This window comes from Ranitomeya variabilis, chromosome 1 (genome assembly GCF_051348905.1).
Source record: "Ranitomeya variabilis isolate aRanVar5 chromosome 1, aRanVar5.hap1, whole genome shotgun sequence".
Classification (NCBI taxonomy): Eukaryota; Metazoa; Chordata; class Amphibia; order Anura; family Dendrobatidae; genus Ranitomeya; species Ranitomeya variabilis.
This window is the reverse complement of record NC_135232.1, coordinates 1,165,740,584-1,165,768,483: the sequence shown is the minus strand read 5'-3', so window position 1 is coordinate 1,165,768,483 and position 27,900 is coordinate 1,165,740,584. Positions and strand designations below refer to the sequence as shown.

Here is a 27,900-nt window from a genome sequence, read left to right as displayed (position 1 = left end):
TTCTCACGGTAAACAGCTTTATTTGGTGTTAACGCACACTGCATTGTATACGACTGTATATATAGACCTGCACGCACTGCTCATTACTGGCCGTAAGAACATACTGGGGTGGATCTACCAGAAAGCTCATAGCAGAGATCACAAGTGGGGCGCAGCCCAACAGTAGCAGTCCCCCGCCTGTAGGTCAATTCTGTTACATGATAGGAACACTAGTGGAGCCAGCTCAGCAGCATCAAATACCTGTCCAGTGTCCTCCCCGCTGCTGGCGGGTACTGGGCACCGCTACATGAAAGCCTCTGCTGCTTCGTACCTCGTTACACCGGTCACATAGTCCTACCTGTGATTAAAGACGCTACAACAGACCCCACACTCGGGATGGTCCGTGTAGGCTAGACCCCCCAACCCGGGCTAGGCCGTGTCCAGCAATACCCCCCACCCCACCATGGGATGATCCATATCGAGAAACATCCCCTACCGAGCTGGTCCCTGTAGACCTCCCCCACACTCAGGCTGATCCGTGTAGAGCTGAACCCTCCCACCCACCAGCTGGTCCATGTAGACCTCCCCCACACTCAGGCTGATCCGTATAGAGCAGAACCCTCCCACCCGCCAGCTGGTCCATGTAGACCTCCCCCCACACTCAGGCTGATCCGTATAGAGCAGAACCCTCCCACCCACCAGCTGGTCCATGTAGACCTCCCCCCACACTCAGGCTGATCCGTATAGAGCAGAACCCTCCCACCCACCAGCTGGTCCCTGTAGACCTCCCCCCACACTCAGGCTGATCCATATAGAGCAGAACCCTCCCACCCGCCAGCTGGTCCATGTAGACCTCCCCCACACTCAGGCTGATCCGTATAGAGCAGAACCCTCCAACCCACCAGCTGGTCCCTGTAGACCTCCCCCACACTCAGGCTGGTCCGTATAGAGCAGAACCCTCCAACCCACCAGCTGGTCCATGTAGACCTCCCCCACACTCAGGCTGATCCGTATAGAGCAGAACCCTCCCACCCGCCAGCTGGTCCATGTAGACCTCCCCCACACTCAGGCTGATCCGTATAGAGCAGAACCCTCCAACCCACCAGCTGGTCCCTGTAGACCTCCCCCACACTCAGGCTGGTCGGTGTAGAGCAGAACCCTCCCACCCGCCAGCTGGTCCATGTAGACCTCCCCCACACTCAGGCTGATCCGTATAGAGCAGAACCCTCCCACCCGCCAGCTGGTCCATGTAGACCTCCCCCACACTCAGGCTGATCCGTATAGAGCAGAACCCTCCAACCCACCAGCTGGTCCCTGTAGACCTCCCCCACACTCAGGCTGGTCCGTATAGAGCAGAACCCTCCAACCCACCAGCTGGTCCATGTAGACCTCCCCCACACTCAGGCTGATCCGTATAGAGCAGAACCCTCCCACCCGCCAGCTGGTCCATGTAGACCTCCCCCACACTCAGGCTGATCCGTATAGAGCAGAACCCTCCAACCCACCAGCTGGTCCCTGTAGACCTCCCCCACACTCAGGCTGGTCCGTATAGAGCAGAACCCTCCAACCCACCAGCTGGTCCATGTAGACCTCCCCCACACTCAGGCTGATCCGTATAGAGCAGAACCCTCCCACCCGCCAGCTGGTCCATGTAGACCTCCCCCACACTCAGGCTGATCCGTATAGAGCAGAACCCTCCAACCCACCAGCTGGTCCCTGTAGACCTCCCCCACACTCAGGCTGGTCGGTGTAGAGCAGAACCCTCCCACTCTGGCTGATCCATGTTCAGCAGAACTTCCCCCACCATCTAGATGGTCCATGTAGACCTCCCCCCCACACCCAGGCTGGTCTGTTTAGAGTAGAACCCCCCACTCTCTGGCTGATCCACGTTGAGCAGACCACCCGCCACCATCTAGAAGGTCCATATAGGACCGTTCCCCTAGGAGGCTGTATCAGTGGTACTCCACAGTCTGGGTCCTGGCGTTACACAGGTTGGATGGGAGAGTTTGGTTCTGTGTCTCCCTTCTCCATGGGTGATTCTGTGGATTTCCTTCTCTGCGCACAGGCGGGATCATCGTGCAGCTGCCCTCTATCATCCTGCTCCTCACCCTGCACCTGGCAGAGGCAGACCTCGATCCCAGAGTCTCCAGTCAGCCTCCTCTGCCGGTAATGCTCCTCTTCAGCCTCCTCATCCTCCTCCTCCTCAATGTCCCAACAATGGTGAGAATCAAAGAAATCCACGTAGGAGGAGAAAGCAGTCTGCTTGTGAAAAGAGCGCTCAGGGCCACAAGCGCCCTGCTCCTCCTCCTCCGGTGTGTGATCCCAGCTCCGGCCCTCGCTGGCTGCGCTCCCCGGGCTGGTGCCGGTCTCATCCGTCACCTGGACGGAGGAGCTGCTTCCCGATAACATACAGCCGGAGGTACAGGAGCAGCTGCTGGAATGGTCCGAGCTCGGCGAGAAGGATGGAGGGTCCGACGGAGGCACCGAAGATGACGGGAGGCCCAGCGGGGCGAGGGCTGAGCTGTATGGAGGGGGAGGGGTGGTGGGCCGGTACGCCACCTCCTCATAGGCCGGGAGCTTAAAGGACGACAACACCCCTACAAGAGAAAACGGACATTAGTACCAGATCCCGAGTATTAATACTGAACACACAGGATCCACACTAGATAATACTACTATACACCCCGAGTAATCACACTACAAGAGAAAACGGACATTAGTACCAGATCCCCAGAGTATTAATACTGAACACACGGGATCCTCACTAGATAATACTACTATACACCCCGAGTAACCACACTACAGAGACCAAAGAAACGGACATTAGTACCAGATCCCCCGAGTATTAATACTGAACACACGGGATCCACACTAGATAATACTACTATACACCCCGAGTAACCACACTACAGAGACCAAAGACAAGGACATTAGGACCAGATCCCCCGAGTATTAATACTGAACACACGGGATCCACACTAGATAATACTACTATACACCCCGAGTAACCACACTACAGAGACCAAAGACAAGGACATTAGGACCAGATCCCCCGAGTATTAATACTGAACACACAGGATCCACACTAGATAATACTACTATACACCCCGAGTAACCACACTACAGAGACCAAAGAAACGGACATTAGTACCAGATCCCGAGTATTAATACTGAACACACGGGATCCACACTAGATAATACTACTATACACCCCGAGTAACCACACTACAGAGACCAAAGAAACGGACATTAGTACCAGATCCCCCGAGTATTAATACTGAACACACGGGATCCTCACTAGATAATACTACTATACACCCCGAGTAACCACACTACAGAAACCAAAGACACGGACATTAGTACCAGATCCCCAGAGTATTAATACTGAACACACGGGATCCTCACTAGATAATACTACTATACACCCCGAGTAACCACACTACAAGAGAAAAGAAATGGACATTAGGACCAGATCCCCCGAGTATTAATACTGAACACACGGGATCCTCACTAGATAATACTACTATACACCCCGAGTAACCACACTACAGAGACCAAAGACACGGACATTAGTACCAGATCCCCAGAGTATTAATACTGAACACACGGGATCCACACTAGATAATACTACTATACACCCCGAGTAACCACACTACAGAGACCAAAGACAAGGACATTAGGACCAGATCCCCCGAGTATTAATACTGAACACACGGGATCCACACTAGATAATACTACTATACACCCCGAGTAACCACACTACAGAGACCAAAGAAACGGACATTAGTACCAGATCCCGAGTATTAATACTGAACACACGGGATCCACACTAGATAATACTACTATACACCCCGAGTAACCACACTACAGAGACCAAAGAAACGGACATTAGTACCAGATCCCCCGAGTATTAATACTGAACACACGGGATCCTCACTAGATAATACTACTATACACCCCGAGTAATCACACTACAGAGACCAAAGAAACGGACATTAGTACCAGATCCCCAGAGTATTAATACTGAACACACGGGATCCTCACTAGATAATACTACTATACACCCCGAGTAATCACACTACAGAGACCAAAGAAACGGACATTAGTACCAGATCCCCCGAGTATTAATACTGAACACACGGGATCCTCACTAGATAATACTACTATACACCCCGAGTAATCACACTACAGAGACCAAAGAAACGGACATTAGTACCAGATCCCCCGAGTATTAATACTGAACACACGGGATCCTCACTAGATAATACTACTATACACCCCGAGTAATCACACTACAAGAGAAAAGAAATGGACATTAGGACCAGATCCCCCGAGTATTAATACTGAACACACGGGATCCTCACTAGATAATACTACTATACACCCCGAGTAACCACACTACAGAGACCAAAGACAAGGACATTAGTACCAGATCCCCAGAGTACTAATACTGAACACACGGGATCCTCACTAGATAATACTACTATACACCCCGAGTAATCACACTACAGAGACCAAAGAAACGGACATTAGTACCAGATCCCCCGAGTATTAATACTGAACACACGGGATCCTCACTAGATAATACTACTATACACCCCGAGTAACCACACTACAGAGACCAAAGAAACGGACATTAGTACCAGATCCCCCGAGTATTAATACTGAACACACGGGATCCTCACTAGATAATACTACTATACACCCCGAGTAATCACACTACAAGAGAAAAGAAATGGACATTAGGACCAGATCCCCCGAGTATTAATACTGAACACACGGGATCCTCACTAGATAATACTACTATACACCCCGAGTAATCACACTACAAGAGAAAACGGACATTAGTACCAGATCCCCAGAGTATTAATACTGAACACACGGGATCCACACTAGATAATACTACTATACACCCCGAGTAACCACACTACAGAGACCAAAGAAATGGATCTTAGCACCAGATCCCCCGAGTATTAATACTGAACACACAGGATCCTCACTAGCCAATACTACTGTACACCCCGAGTAACCACACTACAGAAACCAAAGACACGGACATTAGTACCAGATCCCCAGAGTACTAATACTGAACACACGGGATCCTCACTAGATAATACTACTATACACCCCGAGTAACCACACTACAGAGACCAAAGAAACGGACATTAGTACCAGATCCCCAGAGTACTAATACTGAACACACGGGATCCTCACTAGATAATACTACTATACACCCCGAGTAACCACACTGCAGAAACCAAAGACACGGACATTAGTACCAGATCCCCCGAGTATTAATACTGAACACACGGGATCCTCACTAGATAATACTACTATACACCCCGAGTAATCACACTACAAGAGAAAACGGACATTAGTACCAGATCCCCAGAGTATTAATACTGAACACACGGGATCCACACTAGATAATACTACTATACACCCCGAGTAACCACACTACAGAGACCAAAGACACGGACATTACTACCAGATCCCCAGAGTACTAATACTGAACACACGGGATCCACACTAGATAATACTACTATACACCCCGAGTAACCACACTGCAGAGACCAAAGACAAGGACATTAGTACCAGATCCCCCGAGTATTAATACTGAACACACGAGATCCACACTAGATAATACTACTATACACCCCGAGTAATCACACTACAGAGACCAAAGACACGGACATTAGTACCAGATCCCCCCCCCCCCCTGAGTATTAATACTACTGTACAACAACATAAGGGCAGAGCAGATCCCATGCGTGACCGTACTATCCTGGGGCAGAGCAGATCCCATGCGTGACCGTACTATCCTGGGGCAGAGCAGATCCCATGCGTGACCGTACTATCCTGGGGCAGAGCAGATCCCATGCGTGACCGTACTATCCTGGGGCAGAGCAAATCCCATGCGTGACCGTACTATCCTGGGGCAGAGCAGATCCCATGAGTACTGTGAACACAATGCTGATATTTGGGCGGGTGAGAGGCTCAGCTGCCACTTACTCAGGTCCAGCATGGATGGCGGGTAGTGACAGGCACGGTGGTAGGCAATGAGGTTGATCTCCCGCTGCCGCTGCTGATGCTGAAGGCGGAGCTTGGCGCGGCGATGGCGATAGGCACAGCAGCAACTCAGGAGAATGAGAACCGTCCAGAGAAGCCAGAACCCTGCAGAGGAAAGACCAGGTAACGGATGATGGGGGGACACAAGCGTGGCGACAGAGGGGGATGGGGTGTAGGACGAGGCAGGACACAGAGGGAATGGGGTTGGGGGCGACGAGGCAGATAACAGGTGGGGGAGGGGAGAGTAGGATGAGGCGGGTAGGAGGACGAGGTGGGAGCGGGAAGGAGGAGGCCGGGCGGGGGGAATCACAAGGCTAGCAGGAGGACGAGGTGGGTGATGGAGGGCTGGGGGTAGGATGAGGCAGGTGATGGATGACGGAGGATGGGGGGTGAAGGACACAGCGGGTGACGGAGGATGAGGGGGGTGAAGGACAAAGCGGGTGACGGAGGATGGGGGGGGGGGGTGAAGGACAAAGCGGGTGACGGAGGATGGGGGGGTGTTGGACACAGCTCTACATTACTTACACCACAGCTCGTAGTAGTAGGTGCAGCACCCGCTCTCCCCGCAGCAGTGGCCGCTGTCACACACGTACGGCTTGTTGTTGACCCCCGGACAGTGCTCTCGAGCCTGTGGAGAGGATACAGGGGTTACAGAGCATCTTGCCGTGCACACAACGCATGCAGCTCTTCATCTGCCAGCCCACCCTGGATGCCCCCCATCTCTTACCAGTGCAGACGGCAGAACAGTGTCAGCAGGCCAGTGGGGAGCCTCGTACATGTCTGTCCCTGGTGAGATCTACCGTGTTATGTCACAGAGGAATGTCCCCGGCCCGTGTGTACACACAACAGAAAGTAACAGCCCGAGCCCAGCAGGACCGGCCGGAACCGACCAGGAGCAGGACCCACAGGAGCCGGGCCGAGCCCCCGCACAGAGGCAGCCGCACTGAGCCCCGCACCTCACTGGTCATCATCGCACGAGATGCTGGAGAATCAGCCACCAGGACCCCCAATATACGGAACCTCGGGACCCTCCAATATACGGAACTTCTGAATCCCAGGATCCCCACAACTCAATATACACGGGGAGTCACCACCCCGGGACCCCCATATATACACGGGGAGTCACCACCCCGGGACCCCATATATACACGGGGAGTCACCACCCCGGGACCCCCATATATACACAGGGAGTCACCACCCGGGGACCCCCATATATACATACAGTCACCACCCCGGACCCATATATATATATGCACACACACACACAGTCACCTCCCCGGACCCCCCATATATACAGTCACCACCCCGGACCCTATATATATATATATGCACATACACACACACAGTCACCTCCCCGGACCCCCCATATATACAGTCACCACCCCGGACCCCCATATATACAGTCACCAACCCGGACCTATATATATACAGTCACCACCCCGGACCCCCATATATACAGTCACCTCCCCGGACCCCCATATATACAGTCACCAACCCGGACCCCCATATATACAGTCACCAACCCGGACCTATATATATATACAGTCACCACCCCGGACCCCCATATATACAGTCACCTCCCCGGACCCCCCATATATACAGTCACCACCCCGGACCCCCATATATACAGTCACCTCCCCGGACCCCCATCTATATATATAATTGTCTAAGGGTTTTTCCGTCTGTCTGTCTGTCTGTCCTGGAAATCCCGCGTCTCTGATTGGTCGAGGCCGCCAGGCCTCGACCAATCAGCGACGGGCACAGCATGGCACAGCATGGCGACGATGATGTCATAATGGAAATCCCGCGTCTCTGATTGGTCGAGGCCGGCCACTCAGCGACGGGCACAGTATCAACGTAGGTCATAATGGTTGCCATGGCGATGATGATGTCCTAAAGGTTGCCTCGACCAATCAGCGACGGGCACAGTCTGCCGCGAATTCTGGAATCATCATTATCCATATACTACGGAGACATGCATATTCTAGAATACCCGATGCGTTAGAATCGGGCCACAGTCTAGTATATATATATATATATATATATATATATATATATATATATATATATATATATATATATATATATATATATATATATATATATATATATATATATATATATATACATATACACACACACAGTCACCTCCCCGGACCCATATATATATATATGATATAGAAATGATCCCGCCCACCATTCCTAGGAGTAAGAAGCACTGAACATGAGCTCCTGAATTTCCATCACTTTATACCTTGTAATGAGGCAACTGTAAGACAAATCCTGGAAAAACTCAACTCCGTGGAACATAAAAGTGATCTGGACCGAACTGGACTTTAAACTTTATGAAAAAAGGAAGAATTGGAGGATTTAAAGGAGAAAACAAGAATCCCCTGGAGGAAGCAGACTGGAAACAGCTGGCATCATACATCTGACCTCCTGATACCTGGACCTATAAAAGGTAGGAGAATTCCTTAACTACAACACAACCTATAGACTTGTTACAAATTAATCTTCTTAGAAATAAGGATTATAATTAACATATAACTACAAAATGGAGAACACAAATTTGGAACAAGTAAAGGAACAAAGCCCAGAGACCCAGGAATGCTTGGGGTCAGATCTGGAGATAACACAGTGGGGCAATAAACCCAAGAAGGACTATATTAGAGAGAATCCAGAGACTCTTTATGCAGATTTCACAAAGGAAGAACCAAAAAGAAAAACCAATGTATTATTCTATACAGACCAGCTCTCAGCCTGGCACACTGCCCTGTGCAATCGATATAAACATGTATCTAAATCCAACACCAATAATGCCCAGCGGATGAAAATTACCAGCCAAGCCGATGACGACACCAATGTGCTCACCATAAGCCTGTACAACAATGGCACAGTCATGGTGCAGGGGACGGAGGAGATTCTGCAGCAATTTGAAAACGGTTTTTCTGATATCAAAGAGCAGGCACAAACCTTTAAAGGACTACAAGCCCCAGCAGCTACCTCTAATGCTACCTCTAAAGGCCCCGTCTCACTAAGCGATTTACCAACGATCACGACCAGCGATATGACCTGGCCGTGATCGTTGGTAAGTCGCTGTGTGGTCGCTGGGGAGCTGTCACACAGACAGCTCTCTCCAGCGACCAACGATCAGGGGAACGACTTCGGCATCGTTGAAACTGTCTTCAACGATGCCGAAGTCCCCCTGCAGCACCCGGGTAACCAGGGTAAACATCGGGTTACTAAGCGCAGGGCCGCGCTTAGTAACCCGATGTTTACCCTGGTTACCAAAAAAAACAAACACTACATACTCGCCTTTCGGTGTCCAGGTCCCTTGCCGTCTGCTTCCTGCTCTGACTGAGCCGCCGTACACTGAGAGCGCAGCGGTGACGTCACTGCTGTGCTCTCACTTCTCACTGTACGGCCGGCAGTCAGAGCAGGAAGCAGACGGCAAGGGACCTGACGGACATCAGAAGGCGAGTATGTACTGTTTTTTTTTTTTTACATTTACGCTGGTAACCAGGGTAAACATCGGGTTACTAAGCGCGGCCCTGCGCTTAGTAACCCGATGTTTACCCTGGTTACCAGTGAAGACATCGCTGGATCGGTGTCACACACACACCGATTCAGCAATGTCAGCGGGGCCTCAACGACCAAAAAAAGGTCCAGGCCATTCCGACACGACCAGCGATCTCACAGCAGGGGCCTGATTGCTGGTACGTGTCACACATAGCGAGATCGCTATGGAGGTCGCTGTTGCGTCACAAAACTTGTGACTCAGCAGCGATCTCGCTAGCGATCTCGCTATGTGAGACGGGGCCTTAATGCTCATATAGAGATTCCCAGCCAGAGCCGCCTATCCCCCGACACTTCACACCTCTCGCAGGATAACATCAGAGACCTCTTATCTCAATTAGAAAGAGACTTGGTCCAACTGAAATTAGAATGTGAAAGAAACTCACAAGGGAATGCAAATTACTAAGCAACAAATGACACAGCCCTACAGAAAATAAGGGAAGAAATGTGTGACCTGAAATGTCAACACCAGGCAGCTCTACAGGAAATGGGTGACCTGAAAAAAGACAATGATGAACTCAGAAAGGAGATTGCAGAATTAAAAGCCCATAGCCCTGGGCATCTGAACCCGCAGGGGGCAATGGAAACCAGCCAGAGAGCAGACAACATGGCCACCACTGAACAGAATGTAGAGACACCTACTAGCAATAAAATAATAACCAACAATATGACTGATCCTGAAACCAGAGAGATGGAAGAGAGAAGAGAACCAGCCACCAGCAAAGCCAGCATCACAGACCCCCGTCAGCAGCACCGTAGCCCACCCAAGACATCACAAAGTCCTGATATTGTCCTAATAATGGACTCAAATGGGAAGTACCTAAATACACAGCGGCTATTCCCAGGAAAACAGGTCCGTACAATCCGCTGTGCGAATATTGAACAGGTGACCGAGGTCATCAGTAAACCACGGTTTACCAACCCAAAGCATATTATTATACACACGGGTACAAACAATCTACCAGACCAGCACCAGCAGATCGCAGAACAACTGATCAACCTGGCAAAGATGGCACAACAAAAATTCCCGGACAGTAAAATCATTCTGTCATCGCTGCTCCCAAGAAAGGACACACCCAGGCAAACCACCCAAACCATCAATACAGAACTGACTGAAAGGATCAAGACTGTGCCCAACGTGACCCTGGCACAACACCTCTCCATAAACACCAATCACCCGCACGATAATAAACATCTCAACAAACAAGGGGTCAGCCTCCTGGCCAAAGAGCTGAAGGACATCGTGCTAAACAGAGACCCCAGGGCTGGATCCAACAGTGGCCATAATCACACTGAAAGACCCCCGAGAACGAAAGAGCAGAAAACCCCAACGCTACCTCCTGAAGCTGGAAACAAAGCTCTTCACCCAGTGTCAGACCACCAGAGGAGGAGACCTCCATGGAGGAGACCACCGAGCCCGCACAGACACATGCAGAGCAGAGATAGGGATGAGATAAAGACCCTGCTCAATGCACTGTGCAGAATTCTAATGTGACTGGATGGAACCAAGCACTTCTATAAAACAGTCAGAAATCCAGTTTGTCCCACACAGCTATACTCATTACAAGGTATATACACACAAAATACACTGAAGAATGTCTTCACTTACAATCAGCAGCTGGAATATTCAGGGTCTCAACGCCTCAACCTTTGGATCTAAAACAAAGGACCCTGATTTTATACAAAGACCGAAAAATATAGACATTCAGATCCTCCTGGAAACATGGACCAGAGCCGAAAACGAATCCCTGGTGCCTATTGGATACAAGGAATTCTCGGTCCATGCCCAGAAAAATAAAAACACCAAACAGGGCCGGGGCTCAGGAGGAGTATTGATCTGGTATAAAGAGGAGCTCCACCCGTACATCAAACCGGTGAAGAAAGGAGGCAGCCACATATGGATCAGAATCAGCAGCTCCATCCTCACCTGCCAGTCTGATGTTCACCTCTGTGCCACCTATATACCACCGCCAGAGTCCCCCTACTTCAATCCAGACTGCTTCGAGATCTTACAAAGAGAAGCCGCCCATTATCAGGCCCTGGGCAAAGTTCTCATCTTTGGAGACCTCAATGCAAGAACAGGGAGAGAGAGAGACTTCCTGACCACGGATGGAAACATCTACATACTTGGAGCAGAGAATGACGACCAAGACCCTGTACACACTGAGAGAAACAGCTATGACACTACAGTCAACAAAAGTGGCAGAAAGCTCCTGAACGTATGTAGAAGTTTAGGACTTCATATCCTTAATGGACGAAGCAAGGGTGACTCCTTAGGAAGGTATACACTAAACTCCCATGTAGGGAGGAGTGTAGTAGACTACGCCATTACAGATCTGAACCTGGCAGATGTCAGCGCCCTCATAGTCACCCCACAAACGCACCTGTCAGACCACAGCCAACTTCTTCTGTACATGAAATCTACAGAGAAACCATCCACTCAGAAGCCACAGCAGAGCGGCCTCTTCACCCGGCCTCCATCCTATAAATGGTCCAAAATGTCGGCACTAAAGTATAAAGAAGCTTCCAGCAGACCTGAAATACAGCGGATGCTGCACCACTTCTACAACCTCGAGTACAAGCCAAACCCAGAGGGAGTGAGCCAAGCCGCAAAGGACCTCAACAATATATTCTACGCAATGGCCAGACTGTCAGACCTTAAAAAAGTCGACTACAAGAGACCAAAAGAAACACAGGTCAATGGCTGGTTTGACAAAGAATGTAAAGCTGTACGGAAGACCCTGAGAACAGCCTCCAACAAGAAACACAGAGACCCCAACCACCTGGGTCTGAGGGAAGCCTATGACTCCATACAAAGGCAGTACAAAACCCTCCTCAGGAGGAAGAAGCAGAGTTACATCTCTACCAAGCTTAACCAACTCCGAGACGCCCTCCAAGACAACTCCTTCTGGGAACTATGGAACCACATGGGCACCAAAGACAAGAAAAACAACACCCATATCCAAAATGGCAACCTCTGGCTCCAATACTTCAGAGACCTCTATAAAGACATTCCAAAGGAAGAGCTAAGCCAAGAACAGGAAAACATAATGGCGAAACTAAAAGCAATGGAGGAAAAAAATCAAAAACTTCCAAAACCCGGTGGATACACCTATAACACTACAGGAAGTAGCCGAGAGACTCTCCTCCGTAAGATGTAGAAAAGCCAGTGGCCTGGACGGAATCCTACCAGAAATGCTGAAGTACAGCCCACCAGAAATACAGGCTGCAATGGTTAAACTCTTCAATATTGTGCTGAGCGCTGGCTACTTCCCTCGTACCTGGAACCAAGGCCTCATCACACCCATCCACAAGAGTGGGGACAGGTATGACCCAGCCAACTACAGAGGCATATGTGTCAGCAGCAACCTGGGAAAACTGTTCAACAGTATCCTGAACAAGAGGATCCTCACCTTCCTCACCGAGCACAACGCCCTCAGCAAGAGCCAAGCAGGGTTCATGCCAAACCATCGCACTACCGACCACATCTACACTCTGCACAGCCTCATTCAGAGACACGTCTACAATACAAAGAATGGGAAGATATACGCCTGCTTTGTGGACTTTAAAAAGGCCTTTGATTCAGTGTGGCACCCGGGCTTATTCCTGAAACTGCTGGAGAGCGGAATAGGAGGAAAGACCTACGATGTCATCAAAAGCTCCTACACCGAGAACCGCTGCAGCGTGAGTGTGAACAGCAGAAGAACAGCTTATTTCCAGCAGAACCGCGGGGTCAGACAAGGCTGCAGCCTAAGTCCAACACTCTTCAACATTTACATCAACGAGCTGGCTACCGCCCTGGAATCTTCCTCAGCACCAGGTCTCACCCTCCACGACACGCAGGTGAAATTCCTGCTGTATGCAGATGACCTGCTGCTGCTGTCACCAACCGAGAAAGGCCTCCAGGACAACCTGAAAATCCTAGAGAAATTCAGCTCCACCTGGGCTCTACCGGTCAACCTAAAGAAAACCAACACCATGGTGTTCCAGAGGAGAAAGAGAAAATCAGACCAACACCCATCATTTGTCCTCAACAACTGCGACCTCACAGGAACGGACAAATATACCTACCTGGGCCTAGAGATTCACCGGTCAGGGAGCTTCAAACAAGCCATAGAGACCCTGAAAGACAAGGCCTGCAAAACCTTCTATGCCATCCAAAGGAAACTCTACCATCTGAAGCCACCAGTGAGGGTCTGGCTAAAAATTTTCGACTCCATCATCGCCCCAATCCTCCTGTATGGCAGCGAAGTCTGGGGTCCTCACACCTACCCAGACTGGTCAAGGTGGGATACCAGTCCAACAGAAATATTCCACCTGGAATTCTGCAAGCACCTTCTCCAGGTCCATCGGAGCACCTCCAACAGTGCTTGTCGGGCCGAGCTGGGCAGATTCCCTCTACACCTAACAGTTCTAAAGAGGGCGCTGTCATTCCGGGCTCACCTGCATAGGAGCAATCCAAGCTCCCATCACCATAAAGCCCTGATACATGTAGGTGAAACAGAAAAACCAGAACCCTCGGAACAGCCCAGCCAAACCCAACCGGACCAGAACACCAATCACAACAACCTGACAAAAGCCGGAATCAGGAAGATGGCAGAAGAAGGCCAGGAGAGATATGTCAGTGACTGGAAGAATGATATCAACAACTCACAGAAACTGATCATGTACCGGAGTCTACAGAGAGACTACAGACTGGCCCCATATCTGGAGAAACTCCCGGACCCCAGAGATCGCAAGATCCTGAGCCGATATAGACTCAGTGCCCACAGTCTGGCCATCGAATGTGGCCGACACAGGCAGAACTACAAGCCCAGGGAGGAAAGACTGTGCCAACACTGTGATCAGGAGGCCATAGAGGACGAAACCCACTTCCTGCTACACTGCTCCAAATACTCAGCAGTGAGGGACACTCACTTCAGGAGACTCTCACATCTCTTCCCGGACTTCATCACCATGAAGGAGGAAGAGAAAACATATATCCTGCTGGGAGAAGAAGAGAGCGCGGTGGAGATAGCAGCGCGGTATGTGAGCGAATGTCATAGACTGCGAGAAAGACAGCCATGATGCCATGGACTATAGCCCCCATAATTGATCTGCCCCATCCACCTCCCCTATGCCATGGACTATAGCCCCCACCCTGGATCTGCCCCCATCCACCTCCCCCCCCAACATCCCCACAGTCCCTATCCCTATTGCCATTATACACTTGCTTTGGCGAAACTGATGTGTATTTGGTCCTGCCAATAAAGCTTCTTTGAATCTTGAATCTATCTATCTATCTATCTATCTATCTATCTATCTATCTATCTATATACATACATACATACACAGTCACCTCCCCGGACCTATATATATATATATATATATAAATCAAATCAGCTTTATTGGCAGGACCAAATAAACATCAGTTTTGCCAAAGCACAAGTACAATAGGGAATAGGTAGCAGGGACTGTGGGGATAATGGGTGAGGACTGCGGGGACGATGGATGGGGTGCAGGGTGGGGGTAAGGAAGTCCATGGCATCATGGTTGTCTTTCTCGCAGTCTATGGCAAGCGCTCACATACTGGGCTGCTATCTCCACCGTGCTCTCTTCTTCCCCCAGCAGGATATATGTTTTCTCTTCCTCCTTCATGGTGATGAAGTCCGGGAAGAGATGTGAGAGTCTCCTGAAGTGAGTGTCCCTCACTGCTGAGTATTTGGGGCAGTGTAGCAGGAAGTGGGTCTCATCCTCCAGGGTCTCCAGGTCACAGTGTAGGCACAGTCTGTCTTCTCTGGGCTTGTAGCTCTGTCTGTGCCGGCCGACCTCGATGGCCAGATTGTGGGCGCTGAGTCTATACCGGCTCAGGATCTGGCGGTCTCTGGGATCTGAGAGTTTCTCCAGATATGGGGCCAGTCTGTAGTCTCTCTGTAGACTCTGGTACACGGTCAGTTTCTGTGAGCTGCTGATTTCGTTCCTCCAGACACTGACGTACCTCTCCTGCCCCTCCTCTACCATCTTCCTGATTGTGGCTTTTGTCGAGTTGTTTTGGTTGACGGTTCGGTCAGGTTGGATTTGGGTGAGCTGTTCCGGGGGTCCTGGTTTGTGGGGACCACCTATATGTAGCATGGCTTTATGGTGATGGGAGCTTGGGTTGCTACTCTGCAGGTGAGCCTGAAAGGACAGCACCCTCTTCAGGACAGCTAGGTGCAGTGGGAATCTGCCCAGCTCAGCTCGGCAGGCATTGTTGGTGGTGCTCCGATGGACCTGAAGGTGTTTACAGAATTCCAGGTGGAATATTTCTGTTGGACTGGAATCCCACTTTGACCAGTCTGGGTATGTGTGAGGGCCCCAGACTTCACTGCCGTATAGGAGGATTGGGGTGATTATGGCATCGAAGATTTTTAGCCAGACCCTCACTGGTGGCTTCAGATGATAGAGCTTCCTTCGGATGGCATAGAAGGTTTTGCAGGCCTTGTCTTTCAGTATCTCTATGGCTTGTTTGAAGCTCCCTGACCGGTGAATTTCCAGGCCCAGGTAGGTATATTTGTCCATTTCTGTAAGAGCGCAGTTGTTTAGCATGAATGGAAGGTGCTGGTTCGGTCTTGGCTTTCTCTTCTGGAACACCATGATGTTGGTTTTCTTTGCATTGACCGGTAGAGCCCACGTGGAGCTGAATTTCTCCAGGATTTTCAGGTTGTCTTGAAGACCTTTCTCAGTTGGTGACAGCAGCAATAGGTCATCTGCATACAGCAAGAATTTCACCTGGGCATTATGGAGTGTGAGACCTGGTGCCGTGGAAGATTCCAGAGTGGTGGCCAGCTCATTGATGTAGATATTGAAGAGCGTTGGGCTTAGGGTGCAGCCCTGTCTGACTCCGCGGCTCTGCTGGAAATCAGCCGTTCTTCTACCGTTCACACTCACACTGCAGCGGTTCTCGGTGTAGGAGCTTTTGATGACATCGTAGGTCTTTCCTCCTATTCCACTCTCCAGCAGTTTCAGTAACAGGCCTGGGTGCCACACTGAGTCAAAAGCCTTTCTGAAATCCACAAAACAAGCGTATATCTTCCCGTGCTTAGTGTTGTGGACGTGGCTCTGAATGAGGCTGTGCAGGGTGTAGATGTGGTCGGTAGTGCGATGGTTTGGCATGAACCCTGCTTGGCTTTTGCTGAGGACGTTATGCTCGGTGAGGAAATTAAGGATCCTTTTGTTCAGGATGCTATTGAACAGTTTCCCCAGGTTGCTGCTGACACATATGCCTCTGTAGTTGGCTGGGTCATACCTGTCCCCACTCTTGTGGATGGGTGTGATGAGGCCTTGATTCCAGGTACGAGGAAAGTAGCCAGCACTCAGCACAATATTGAACAATTTGACCATTGCTGCATGTATTTCTGGTGGGCTGTACTTCAGCATTTCTGGTGGGATTCCATCTGGGCCACTGGCTTTTCTACACCTTATGGAAGATATTCTCTCTGTAACTTCCTGAAGTGTGATCGGTGTATCCAGTGGGTTTTGGAAATGTTTGACTTTTTCCTCCATAGCTTTTAGTTTTTCTGTTATGTTTTTCTGTTCTTGGTTTAGTTCTTCCTTCGGGATGTCTTTGTAGAGGTCTCTGAAGTACTGAAGCCAGATATTGCCATTTTGGATATGGATGATGTTCTTCTTGTTTTTTGTGCCCATGTGGTTCCATAGTTCCCAGAAGGAGTTGTCCTGGAGGGCGTCTTCCAGTTGGTTAAGTTTGGTGGAGATGTAACTTTGTTTCTTCCTCTTGAGGATGGTTTTGTATTGCCTTTGTATGGTGTCGTAGGCATCCCTCAGACCCGGATGGTTGGGGTCTCTGTGTTTTTTGTTTGAGGCTGTTCTCAGGGTCTTCCGTATGGTTTTACATTCTCTGTCAAACCAACCATTGGTCTGTTTTTCTTTTGGCCTTTTATAGTTGACTTTTTTCAGGTCGGACAGTTCGGCCATGGTGTAGAATATATCGTTGAGGTCTTTTGTAGCTTGGTTCACTCCTTCTGGGTTAGGCTTGTACTCGTAGTTGTAGAAGTGGTGGAGCATCCGCTGTATTCTGTGTCTGCTGGGAGCCTCTTGATATTTTATTGCTGACGTCTTGGACCATTTATAGGATGGAGGCAGGTTGAAGAGGCCGCTCTGTTGAGGCTTTTGTGCTGATGGTTTCTCTGTAGATTTTATGTACAGAAGAAGTTGGCTGTGATCTGACAGGTGCGTTTGTGGGGTGACTATGAAGCCGCCGATATTTTCCATGTCCATATCTGTAATGGCGTAGTCTACTACACTCCTTCCTACATGGGAGTTTAATGTGTATCTTCCTAGGGAGTCTCCCTTGGTGCGACCATTAAGGATATGAAGTCCTAAACTTCTACATAGGTTCAAGATCTTTTTGCCACTTTTGTTGACTGTACTGTCGTAGCTGTTTCTCTCCATGTGTACTGAGTCATGGCTGTCAGTCTCTGCACCAAGAATGTAGGTGTTTCCATCCGTGGTCAGAAAGTCTTTTTCTCTCCCAGTTCTAGCGTTGAGGTCTCCGATGATGAGAACTTTGCCCAGGGCCTGAAAATGGGCAACTTCTCCTTGTAAGATCTCAAAGCTCTCTGGATTGAAGTAGGGTGACTCTGGTGGTGGTATATAGATGGCGCAGACATAGCAATCAGACTGAGCGGTGAGGATGGAGCTGCTGATTTTAAGCCATATGTGGCTGTCTCCTCTCTTCACCGGTTTGATGTACTGGTGGAGCTCTTCTTTATGCCAGATCAATATTCCTCCTGAGCAGCGGCCCTGTTTAATGTTCTTATTTTTTAGGGCAGGGACACAGATTTCTCTGTATCCGATGGGCACCAGGGATTCATTTTCGGCCCTGGTCCATGTTTCTAGGAGAATCTGAATGTCTATGTTTTTCAGTTTTTGTATAAAATCTGGGTCATTTGTTTTACATCCAAACACCGAGGTGTTCAGGCCTTGGATGTTCCAGCTGCTAACTTTAAGTGAAGTCATTTTTTATTTATCTCACTTGTGTGTGTATACCTTGTAATGAGTGTGGCTGTGTAGGACACACCGGATCTCTGACTGGTTTAGTAATGATGTTCCATCCAGTCACATTAGTTTCCTGCACAATGTGTTGAGCAGAGTCCTTATCTCCTCCATGTCTCTGCTCTGTATATCTCTGCTCTGGATGCCTCTGTTCTGTAGGTCTCTCTGTGAGTTCTGTGGTTTCCTCCATGGTGGTCTCTTCCTCTGATGGTCAGATTTTGGGTGAGGGTGTTTGTTTCCAGGTTCCTTAGATATAGTTGTGGCTTCCTGCCTTTGCATTGTTGAGGGTCTTTTCATGAGATTGTGGTTGGTGTTGGATTCAGGCCTAGGGTCCCTGTTCAGTACAATGTCCTTCAGCCCTTTGGCCAGAAGGCTGACCCCTAGTTTATTCAGGTGTTTGCTGTCATACAGGTGATGGTGATTTATGGAGGGATGTTGTGCCAGAATCACTCCTGGCACAAATGTCATTCTTGCAGTTAGGTCCGTGTTGATGTTCTGGATGGTGTGGCTGGATATATCCTTTCTTGGGAGCAGAGATGACAGAATGATTTTGCTCTCAGGGAATTTTAGTTGTGCCGTCCTTGCTAGTTGGGTCAGTTGTCCTGAGATCTGCTGGTGCTGGTCTGGCAGATTGTTTGTGCCGGTGTGTATGATGATATGGTTTGGGTTGGTAAACCGTGGATTATTGATGACCGCTGTCACCTGCTCAATAGTTGCACAGCGGATTTTATTGACCCTTTTTCCTGGGAATAGCCGCCGTGTATTCAGGTATTTCCCATTTGAGTCCATTATGAGGACGGTATCAGGACTTTGTGACGTTGTGGATGGGTGATGTGGCTGCTGATGGGGGTCTGTGCTGGAGATTGTGCTGGTAGCAGGTTCTCTTCTCTCTTCTGTGGGTCTTATTTCTGTCTCCCTTTTATTAGACTCGGGTTCCTCCATATTGAGGTTATTAGACCTCTCAGCCTCCTGGCCAGTGGAGGTCATGTCCTCTGCACTCCTCATATCCATGGCCCCCTCCTGGCTCAGATGTCCAGTGGTCGGTGGTTTCAGCTTTTCTATCTCCTGCCTCAGTCTGGCATTTTCCTGCTGCAGTTCACACATTGCGGCTCTTAATATATATATATATATATATATATATATATATATATATATATATATATATATATATATATATATATATATATATATATATATATATATATATATATATATATACATACAGTCACCTCCCCGGACCCCCATATATATATATATATATAGTCACCTCCCCGGACCCCCATATATATATATATATATAGTCACCTCCCCGGACCCCCATATATATATATATATATATATACATACAGTCACCTCCCCGGACCCCCATATATATATATATATATAGTCACCTCCCCGGACCCCCATATATATATATATATATATACATACAGTCACCTCCCCGGACCCCCATATATATATACAGTCACCTCCCCGGACCCCCATATATATATATATATATATATATAGTCACCTCCCCGGACCCCCATATATATATATATATATACATACAGTCACCTCCCCGGACCCCCATATATATATATATATATATAGTCACCTCCCCGGACCCCCATATATATATATATATACATACAGTCACCTCCCCGGACCCCCATATATACATACAGTCACCTCCCCGGACCCCCATATATATATATATATATATAGTCACCTCCCCGGACCCCCATATATATATATATATACATACAGTCACCTCCCCGGACCCCCATATATATATATATATATATATAGTCACCTCCCCGGACCCCCATATATATATATATATACATACAGTCACCTCCCCGGACCCCCATATATATATACAGTCACCTCCCCGGACCTATATATATATATATATATATATATATATATATATATATATATATATATATATATATATATATATACACACACACACACAGTCACCTCCCCGGACCCATATATATATATATATATATATATATATATATATATATATATATATATATATATATATATATATATATATATATATATATAGTCACCTCCCCGGACCCCCATATATATATATATATATATAGTCACCTCCCCGGACCCCCATATATATATATATATATATAGTCACCTCCCCGGACCCCCATATATATATATATATATATATATAGTCACCTCCCCGGACCCCCATATATATATATATATATATATATAGTCACCTCCCCGGACCCCCATATATATATATATATAGTCACCTCCCCGGACCCCCATATATATATATATATATATATATATATATATAGTCACCTCCCCGGACCCCCATATATATATACATACAGTCACCTCCCCGGACCCCCATATATATATACATACAGTCACCTCCCCGGACCCCCATATATATATACAGTCACCTCCCCGGACCTATATATATATATATATATAGTCACCTCCCCGGACCCCCATATATATATATATATATAGTCACCTCCCCGGACCCCCATATATATATATATATATAGTCACCTCCCCGGACCCCCATATATATATACATACAGTCACCTCCCCGGACCCCCATATATATATACATACAGTCACCTCCCCGGACCCCCATATATATATACATACAGTCACCTCCCCGGACCCCCATATATATATACAGTCACCTCCCCGGACCTATATATATATATATATATATATATATATATATATATATATATATATATATATATATATATATATATATATATATATATATATATATATATATATATATATATATATATACACACACACACACACACACACACAGTCACCTCCCCGGACCCATATATATATATATATATATATATATATATATATATATATATATATATATATATATATATATATATATATAGTCACCTCCCCGGACCCCCATATATATATATATATAGTCACCTCCCCGGACCCCCATATATATATATATATAGTCACCTCCCCGGACCCCTATATATATATATATATATATATATATATATATATATATATATATATATATATATATATATATATATATATATATATATATATATATATATATATATATATATATATATATATATATATATATATATATATATATAGTCACCTCCCCGGACCCCCTATATATATATATATATATACAGTCACCTCCCCGGACCCCCCATATATATATATATATACACACAGTCACCTCCCCGGACCCCCCATATATATATATATATATACACAGTCACCTCCCCGGACCCCCCATATATATATATATACATACAGTCGCCTCCCCGGACCCCATATATATATATATATATATATATATATATACACACACACAGTCACCTCCCCGGACCCCCCCATATATATATATACACAGTCACCTCCCCGGACCCCCCATATATATATATACACAGTCACCTCCCCGGACCCCCCATATATATATATACACAGTCACCTCCCCGGACCCCCCATATATATATATACACAGTCACCTCCCCGGACCCCCCATATATATATATACACAGTCACCTCCCCGGACCCCCCATATATATATATACACACAGTCACCTCCCCGGACCCCCCATATATATATATACACACACAGTCACCTCCCCGGACCCCCCATATATATATACACAGTCACCTCCCCGGACCCCCATATATATATATATATATATATATACACAGTCACCTCCCCGGACCCCCCATATATATATATATATACACAGTCACCTCCCCGGACCCCCCATATATATATATATATATACACAGTCACCTCCCCGGACCCCCCATATATATATATACACAGTCACCTCCCCGGACCCCCCATATATATATATATATACACACACAGTCACCTCCCCGGACCCCCCATATATATATACACAGTCACCTCCCCGGACCCCCCATATATATATACACACAGTCACCTCCCCGGACCCCCCATATATATATATACACAGTCACCTCCCCGGACCCCCCATATATATATATACACAGTCACCTCCCCGGACCCCCCATATATATATATATATATACACACACAGTCACCTCCCCGGACCCCCCATATATATATATACACACACAGTCACCTCCCCGGACCCCCCATATATATATATACACACACACAGTCACCTCCCCGGACCCCCCATATATATATACACAGTCACCTCCCCGGACCCCCCATATATATATATATATATATATACACACAGTCACCTCCCCGGACCCCCCATATATATATATATATACACAGTCACCTCCCCGGACCCCATATATATATATATATATATATATATATATATATATATATATATATATATATATATATATATATATATATATATATATATATATATATATATATATATATACAGTCACCTCCCCGGACCCCCCCCATATATATATATATATATATATACACACAGTCACCTCCCCGGACCCCCCATATATATATACACAGTCACCTCCCCGGACCCCCCATATATATATATATATACAGTCACCTCCCCGGACCCCCCCATATATATATATATATATATATACACACAGTCACCTCCCCGGACCCCCCATATATATATACACAGTCACCTCCCCGGACCCCCCATATATATATATATATATATATATATATATATATATATATATATACACAGTCACCTCCCCGGACCCCCCATATATATATATATATATATATATATATATATATATATACACAGTCACCTCCCCGGACCCCCCATATATATATATATACACAGTCACCTCCCCGGACCCCCCCATATATATATATACAGTCACCTCCCCGGACCCCCCATATATATATATATACAGTCACCTCCCCGGACCCCCCATATATATATATATATATATATATATATATATATATATATATATATATATAGTCACCTCCCCGGACCCCCCCATATATATATATACAGTCACCTCCCCGGACCCCCCATATATATATATACAGTCACCTCCCCGGACCCCCCATATATATATATATATATATATATATATAGTCACCTCCCCGGACCCCCCATATATATATATATACAGTCACCTCCCCGGACCCCCCCATATATATATATACAGTCACCTCCCCGGACCCCCCATATATATATATACAGTCACCTCCCCGGACCCCCCATATATATATATATATACAGTCACCTCCCCGGACCCCCCATATATATATATATATATATATATAGTCACCTCCCCGGACCCATATATATATATATATATATACAGTCACCTCCCCGGACCCCCCATATATATATACAGTCACCTCCCCGGACCCCCCCATATATATATATACAGTCACCTCCCCGGACCCCCCATATATATATATATACAGTCACCTCCCCGGACCCCCCATATATATATATATATACAGTCACCTCCCCGGACCCCCCCATATATATATATATACAGTCACCTCCCCGGACCCCCCATATATATATATATACAGTCACCTCCCCGGACCCCCCATATATATATATATATATATATACACACAGTCACCTCCCCGGACCCCCCATATATATATATATACAGTCACCTCCCCGGACCCCCCATATATATATATATATATATATACACACAGTCACCTCCCCGGACCCCCCATATATATATATATACAGTCACCTCCCCGGACCCCCCATATATATATATATATATATATATATACACACAGTCACCTCCCCGGACCCCCCATATATATATATATACAGTCACCTCCCCGGACCCCCCATATATATATATATATATATACACACAGTCACCTCCCCGGACCCCCCATATATATATATACACAGTCACCTCCCCGGACCCCCCCATATATATATATACAGTCACCTCCCCGGACCCCCCATATATATATATATATACAGTCACCTCCCCGGACCCCCCATATATATATATATATATATATATATATATATATATAGTCACCTCCCCGGACCCCCCATATATATATATATATACAGTCACCTCCCCGGACCCCCATATATATATACAGTCACCTCCCCGGACCCCCTATATATATATATATATATATATATATATATACACACAGTCACCTCCCCGGACCCCCCATATATATATATATATATATATACAGTCACCTCCCCGGACCCCCCATATATATATATATATATATATATATACACACAGTCACCTCCCCGGACCCCCCATATATATATATATACAGTCACCTCCCCGGACCCCCCATATATATATATACAGTCACCTCCCCGGACCCCCCATATATATATATATATATACAGTCACCTCCCCGGACCCCCCATATATATATATATATACAGTCACCTCCCCGGACCCCCCATATATATATATATATACAGTCACCTCCCCGGACCCCCCATATATATATACACAGTCACCTCCCCGGACCCCTATATATATATATATATACAGTCACCTCCCCGGACCCCCCATATATATATATATATACAGTCACCTCCCCGGACCCCCCATATATATATATACACAGTCACCTCCCCGGACCCCCCATATAAATATATATATATACACAGTCACCTCCCCGGACCCCCCATATATATATATATATATATACACAGTCACCTCCCCGGACCCCCCATATATATATATATACAGTCACCTCCCCGGACCCCCATATATATATATATATACACAGTCACCTCCCCGGACCCCCCATATATATATATACAGTCACCTCCCCGGACCCCCCATATATATATATATACAGTCACCTCCCCGGACCCCCCATATATATATATATATATATATATATACACAGTCACCTCCCCGGACCCCCCATATATATATATATATATATATACACAGTCACCTCCCCGGACCCCCCATATATATATATACAGTCACCTCCCCGGACCCCCATATATATATATACACAGTCACCTCCCCGGACCCCCCATATAAATATATATATATACACAGTCACCTCCCCGGACCCCCCATATATATATATATATATACACAGTCACCTCCCCGGACCCCCCATATATATATATATACAGTCACCTCCCCGGACCCCCATATATATATATATATACACAGTCACCTCCCCGGACCCCCCATATATATATATACAGTCACCTCCCCGGACCCCCCATATATATATATATACAGTCACCTCCCCGGACCCCCCATATATATATATATATATATATATATATATATATATATATATATATATATATATATATACACAGTCACCTCCCCGGACCCCCATATATATATATATATATATACACAGTCACCTCCCCGGACCCCCCATATATATATATATACAGTCACCTCCCCGGACCCCCATATATATATATATATATACACAGTCACCTCCCCGGACCCCCCATATATATATATACAGTCACCTCCCCGGACCCCCCATATATATATATATACAGTCACCTCCCCGGACCCCCCATATATATATATATATATATATATATATATATATATATATACACAGTCACCTCCCCGGACCCCCCATATATATATATACAGTCACCTCCCCGGACCCCCCATATATATATATATACAGTCACCTCCCCGGACCCCCCATATATATATATATATATATATATATATATATATATATATATATATATATATACACAGTCACCTCCCCGGACCCCCATATATATATATATATATATACACAGTCACCTCCCCGGACCCCCCATATATATATATATACAGTCACCTCCCCGGACCCCCATATATATATATATATATACACAGTCACCTCCCCGGACCCCCCATATATATATATACAGTCACCTCCCCGGACCCCCCATATATATATATATACAGTCACCTCCCCGGACCCCCCATATATATATATATATATATATATATATATATATATACACAGTCACCTCCCCGGACCCCCCATATATATATATATACATATCTTAGGCCCCTCCGGGGAGGCCTCCGCTCTCGCTCGGTCTCTCACACACCGCAGACGGTGATTACCGGATGTCCCGGGCCGTCCCTCCGCTCCCACAGGCCGGCGCTGCTCCCGGCCTCCTCCATGCCGTCACACCCGCAGCTCCCGGCTCCGCTCCCCGCTCTCCGGCTCCATAGTCGCCATCTTCTCCGACCCGGCAGCCGATCTCATAGCAACAGGCTGGAGCTCCGCCCACAGGGAGCCACTAACCAATCACCATCTAGAGATGGAAAACAGGCTCGCTGATTGGATACACAACGTCCACACAGATCAAGATCGAACAGGAAGTGAGCGGCACTATCACTAAAAGGAAGTGAAACTAATATTGTCCAATCAGATTACAGCATCTAAACCTCAGCTCTGCGATGTGGACGAATTAGAAAAAGGAGAATGATACAAGTGACCAGTGATTGGTCCAAAGACCAGAAGAGGCGGGCGTTACTGTTAGTATAAAAGGAAAGGAGAGGCGACTCGAGCAGCTTGGGATTAGCAGGCTAAAGAAGAATGTGAGAGGAACCGCAGTAATGGCGGCTGCCTGTCATATATATTGTAATAGACGCGACTCCTCCATGTCAGCTCTGTCCTGTATATATATATATATATATATATATATATATATATAATGTAATAGATGAGGCTCCTCCATGTCAGCTCTGTCCTGTATATATATATATATATATTGTAATAGATGAGGCTCCTCCATGTCAGCTCTGTCCTGTATATATATATATATAATGTAATAGATGAGGCTCCTCCATGTCAGCTCTGTCCTGTGTATATATATATATATATATATATAATGTAATAGATGAGGCTCCTCCATGTCAGCTCTGTCCTGTATATATATATATATATATTGTAATAGATGAGGCTCCTCCATGTCAGCTCTGTCCTGTATATATATATATATAATGTAATAGATGAGGCTCCTCCATGTCAGCTCTGTCCTGTATATATATATATATAATGTAATAGATGAGGCTCCTCCATGTCAGCTCTGTCCTGTGTATATATATATATATATATATATAATGTAATAGATGAGGCTCCTCCATGTCAGCTCTGTCCTGTATATATATATATATATATATAATGTAATAGATGAGGCTCCTCCATGTCAGCTCTGTCCTGTATATATATATATATATATAATGTAATAGATGAGACTCCTCCATGTCAGCTCTGTCCTGTATATATATATATATATATAATGTAATAGATGAGGCTCCTCCATGTCA

At 46.5% G+C, this 27,900-nt stretch overlaps 1 protein-coding gene across 4 annotated transcripts; it reads right to left on the bottom strand.

Annotated features, from left to right (window-relative positions):
• On the bottom strand, positions 1–26,887 carry WBP1 (WW domain binding protein 1). Of its 4 annotated transcripts, none has more exons than XR_013220129.1 (5): positions 26,689–26,887; positions 6,574–6,676; positions 5,992–6,153; positions 562–2,576; positions 1–494 (listed from the first exon to the last, which is right to left on the bottom strand). XR_013220129.1 is itself a non-coding variant. In XM_077280460.1 (4 exons), exons 1-4 carry the CDS (start codon positions 26,746–26,748, stop codon positions 1,963–1,965), a joined length of 939 nt encoding a protein of 312 aa, XP_077136575.1. In that variant the 5' UTR covers positions 26,749–26,887; the 3' UTR covers positions 1–1,962. The 4 variants fall into 4 exon arrangements, 1 of the variants encoding a protein (XP_077136575.1); XR_013220130.1 differs by having other exon boundaries at positions 629–2,576; XR_013220128.1 differs by having other exon boundaries at positions 1–1,100; positions 1,168–2,576.
• Between the last annotated feature and the right edge of the window lie 1,013 nt (positions 26,888–27,900).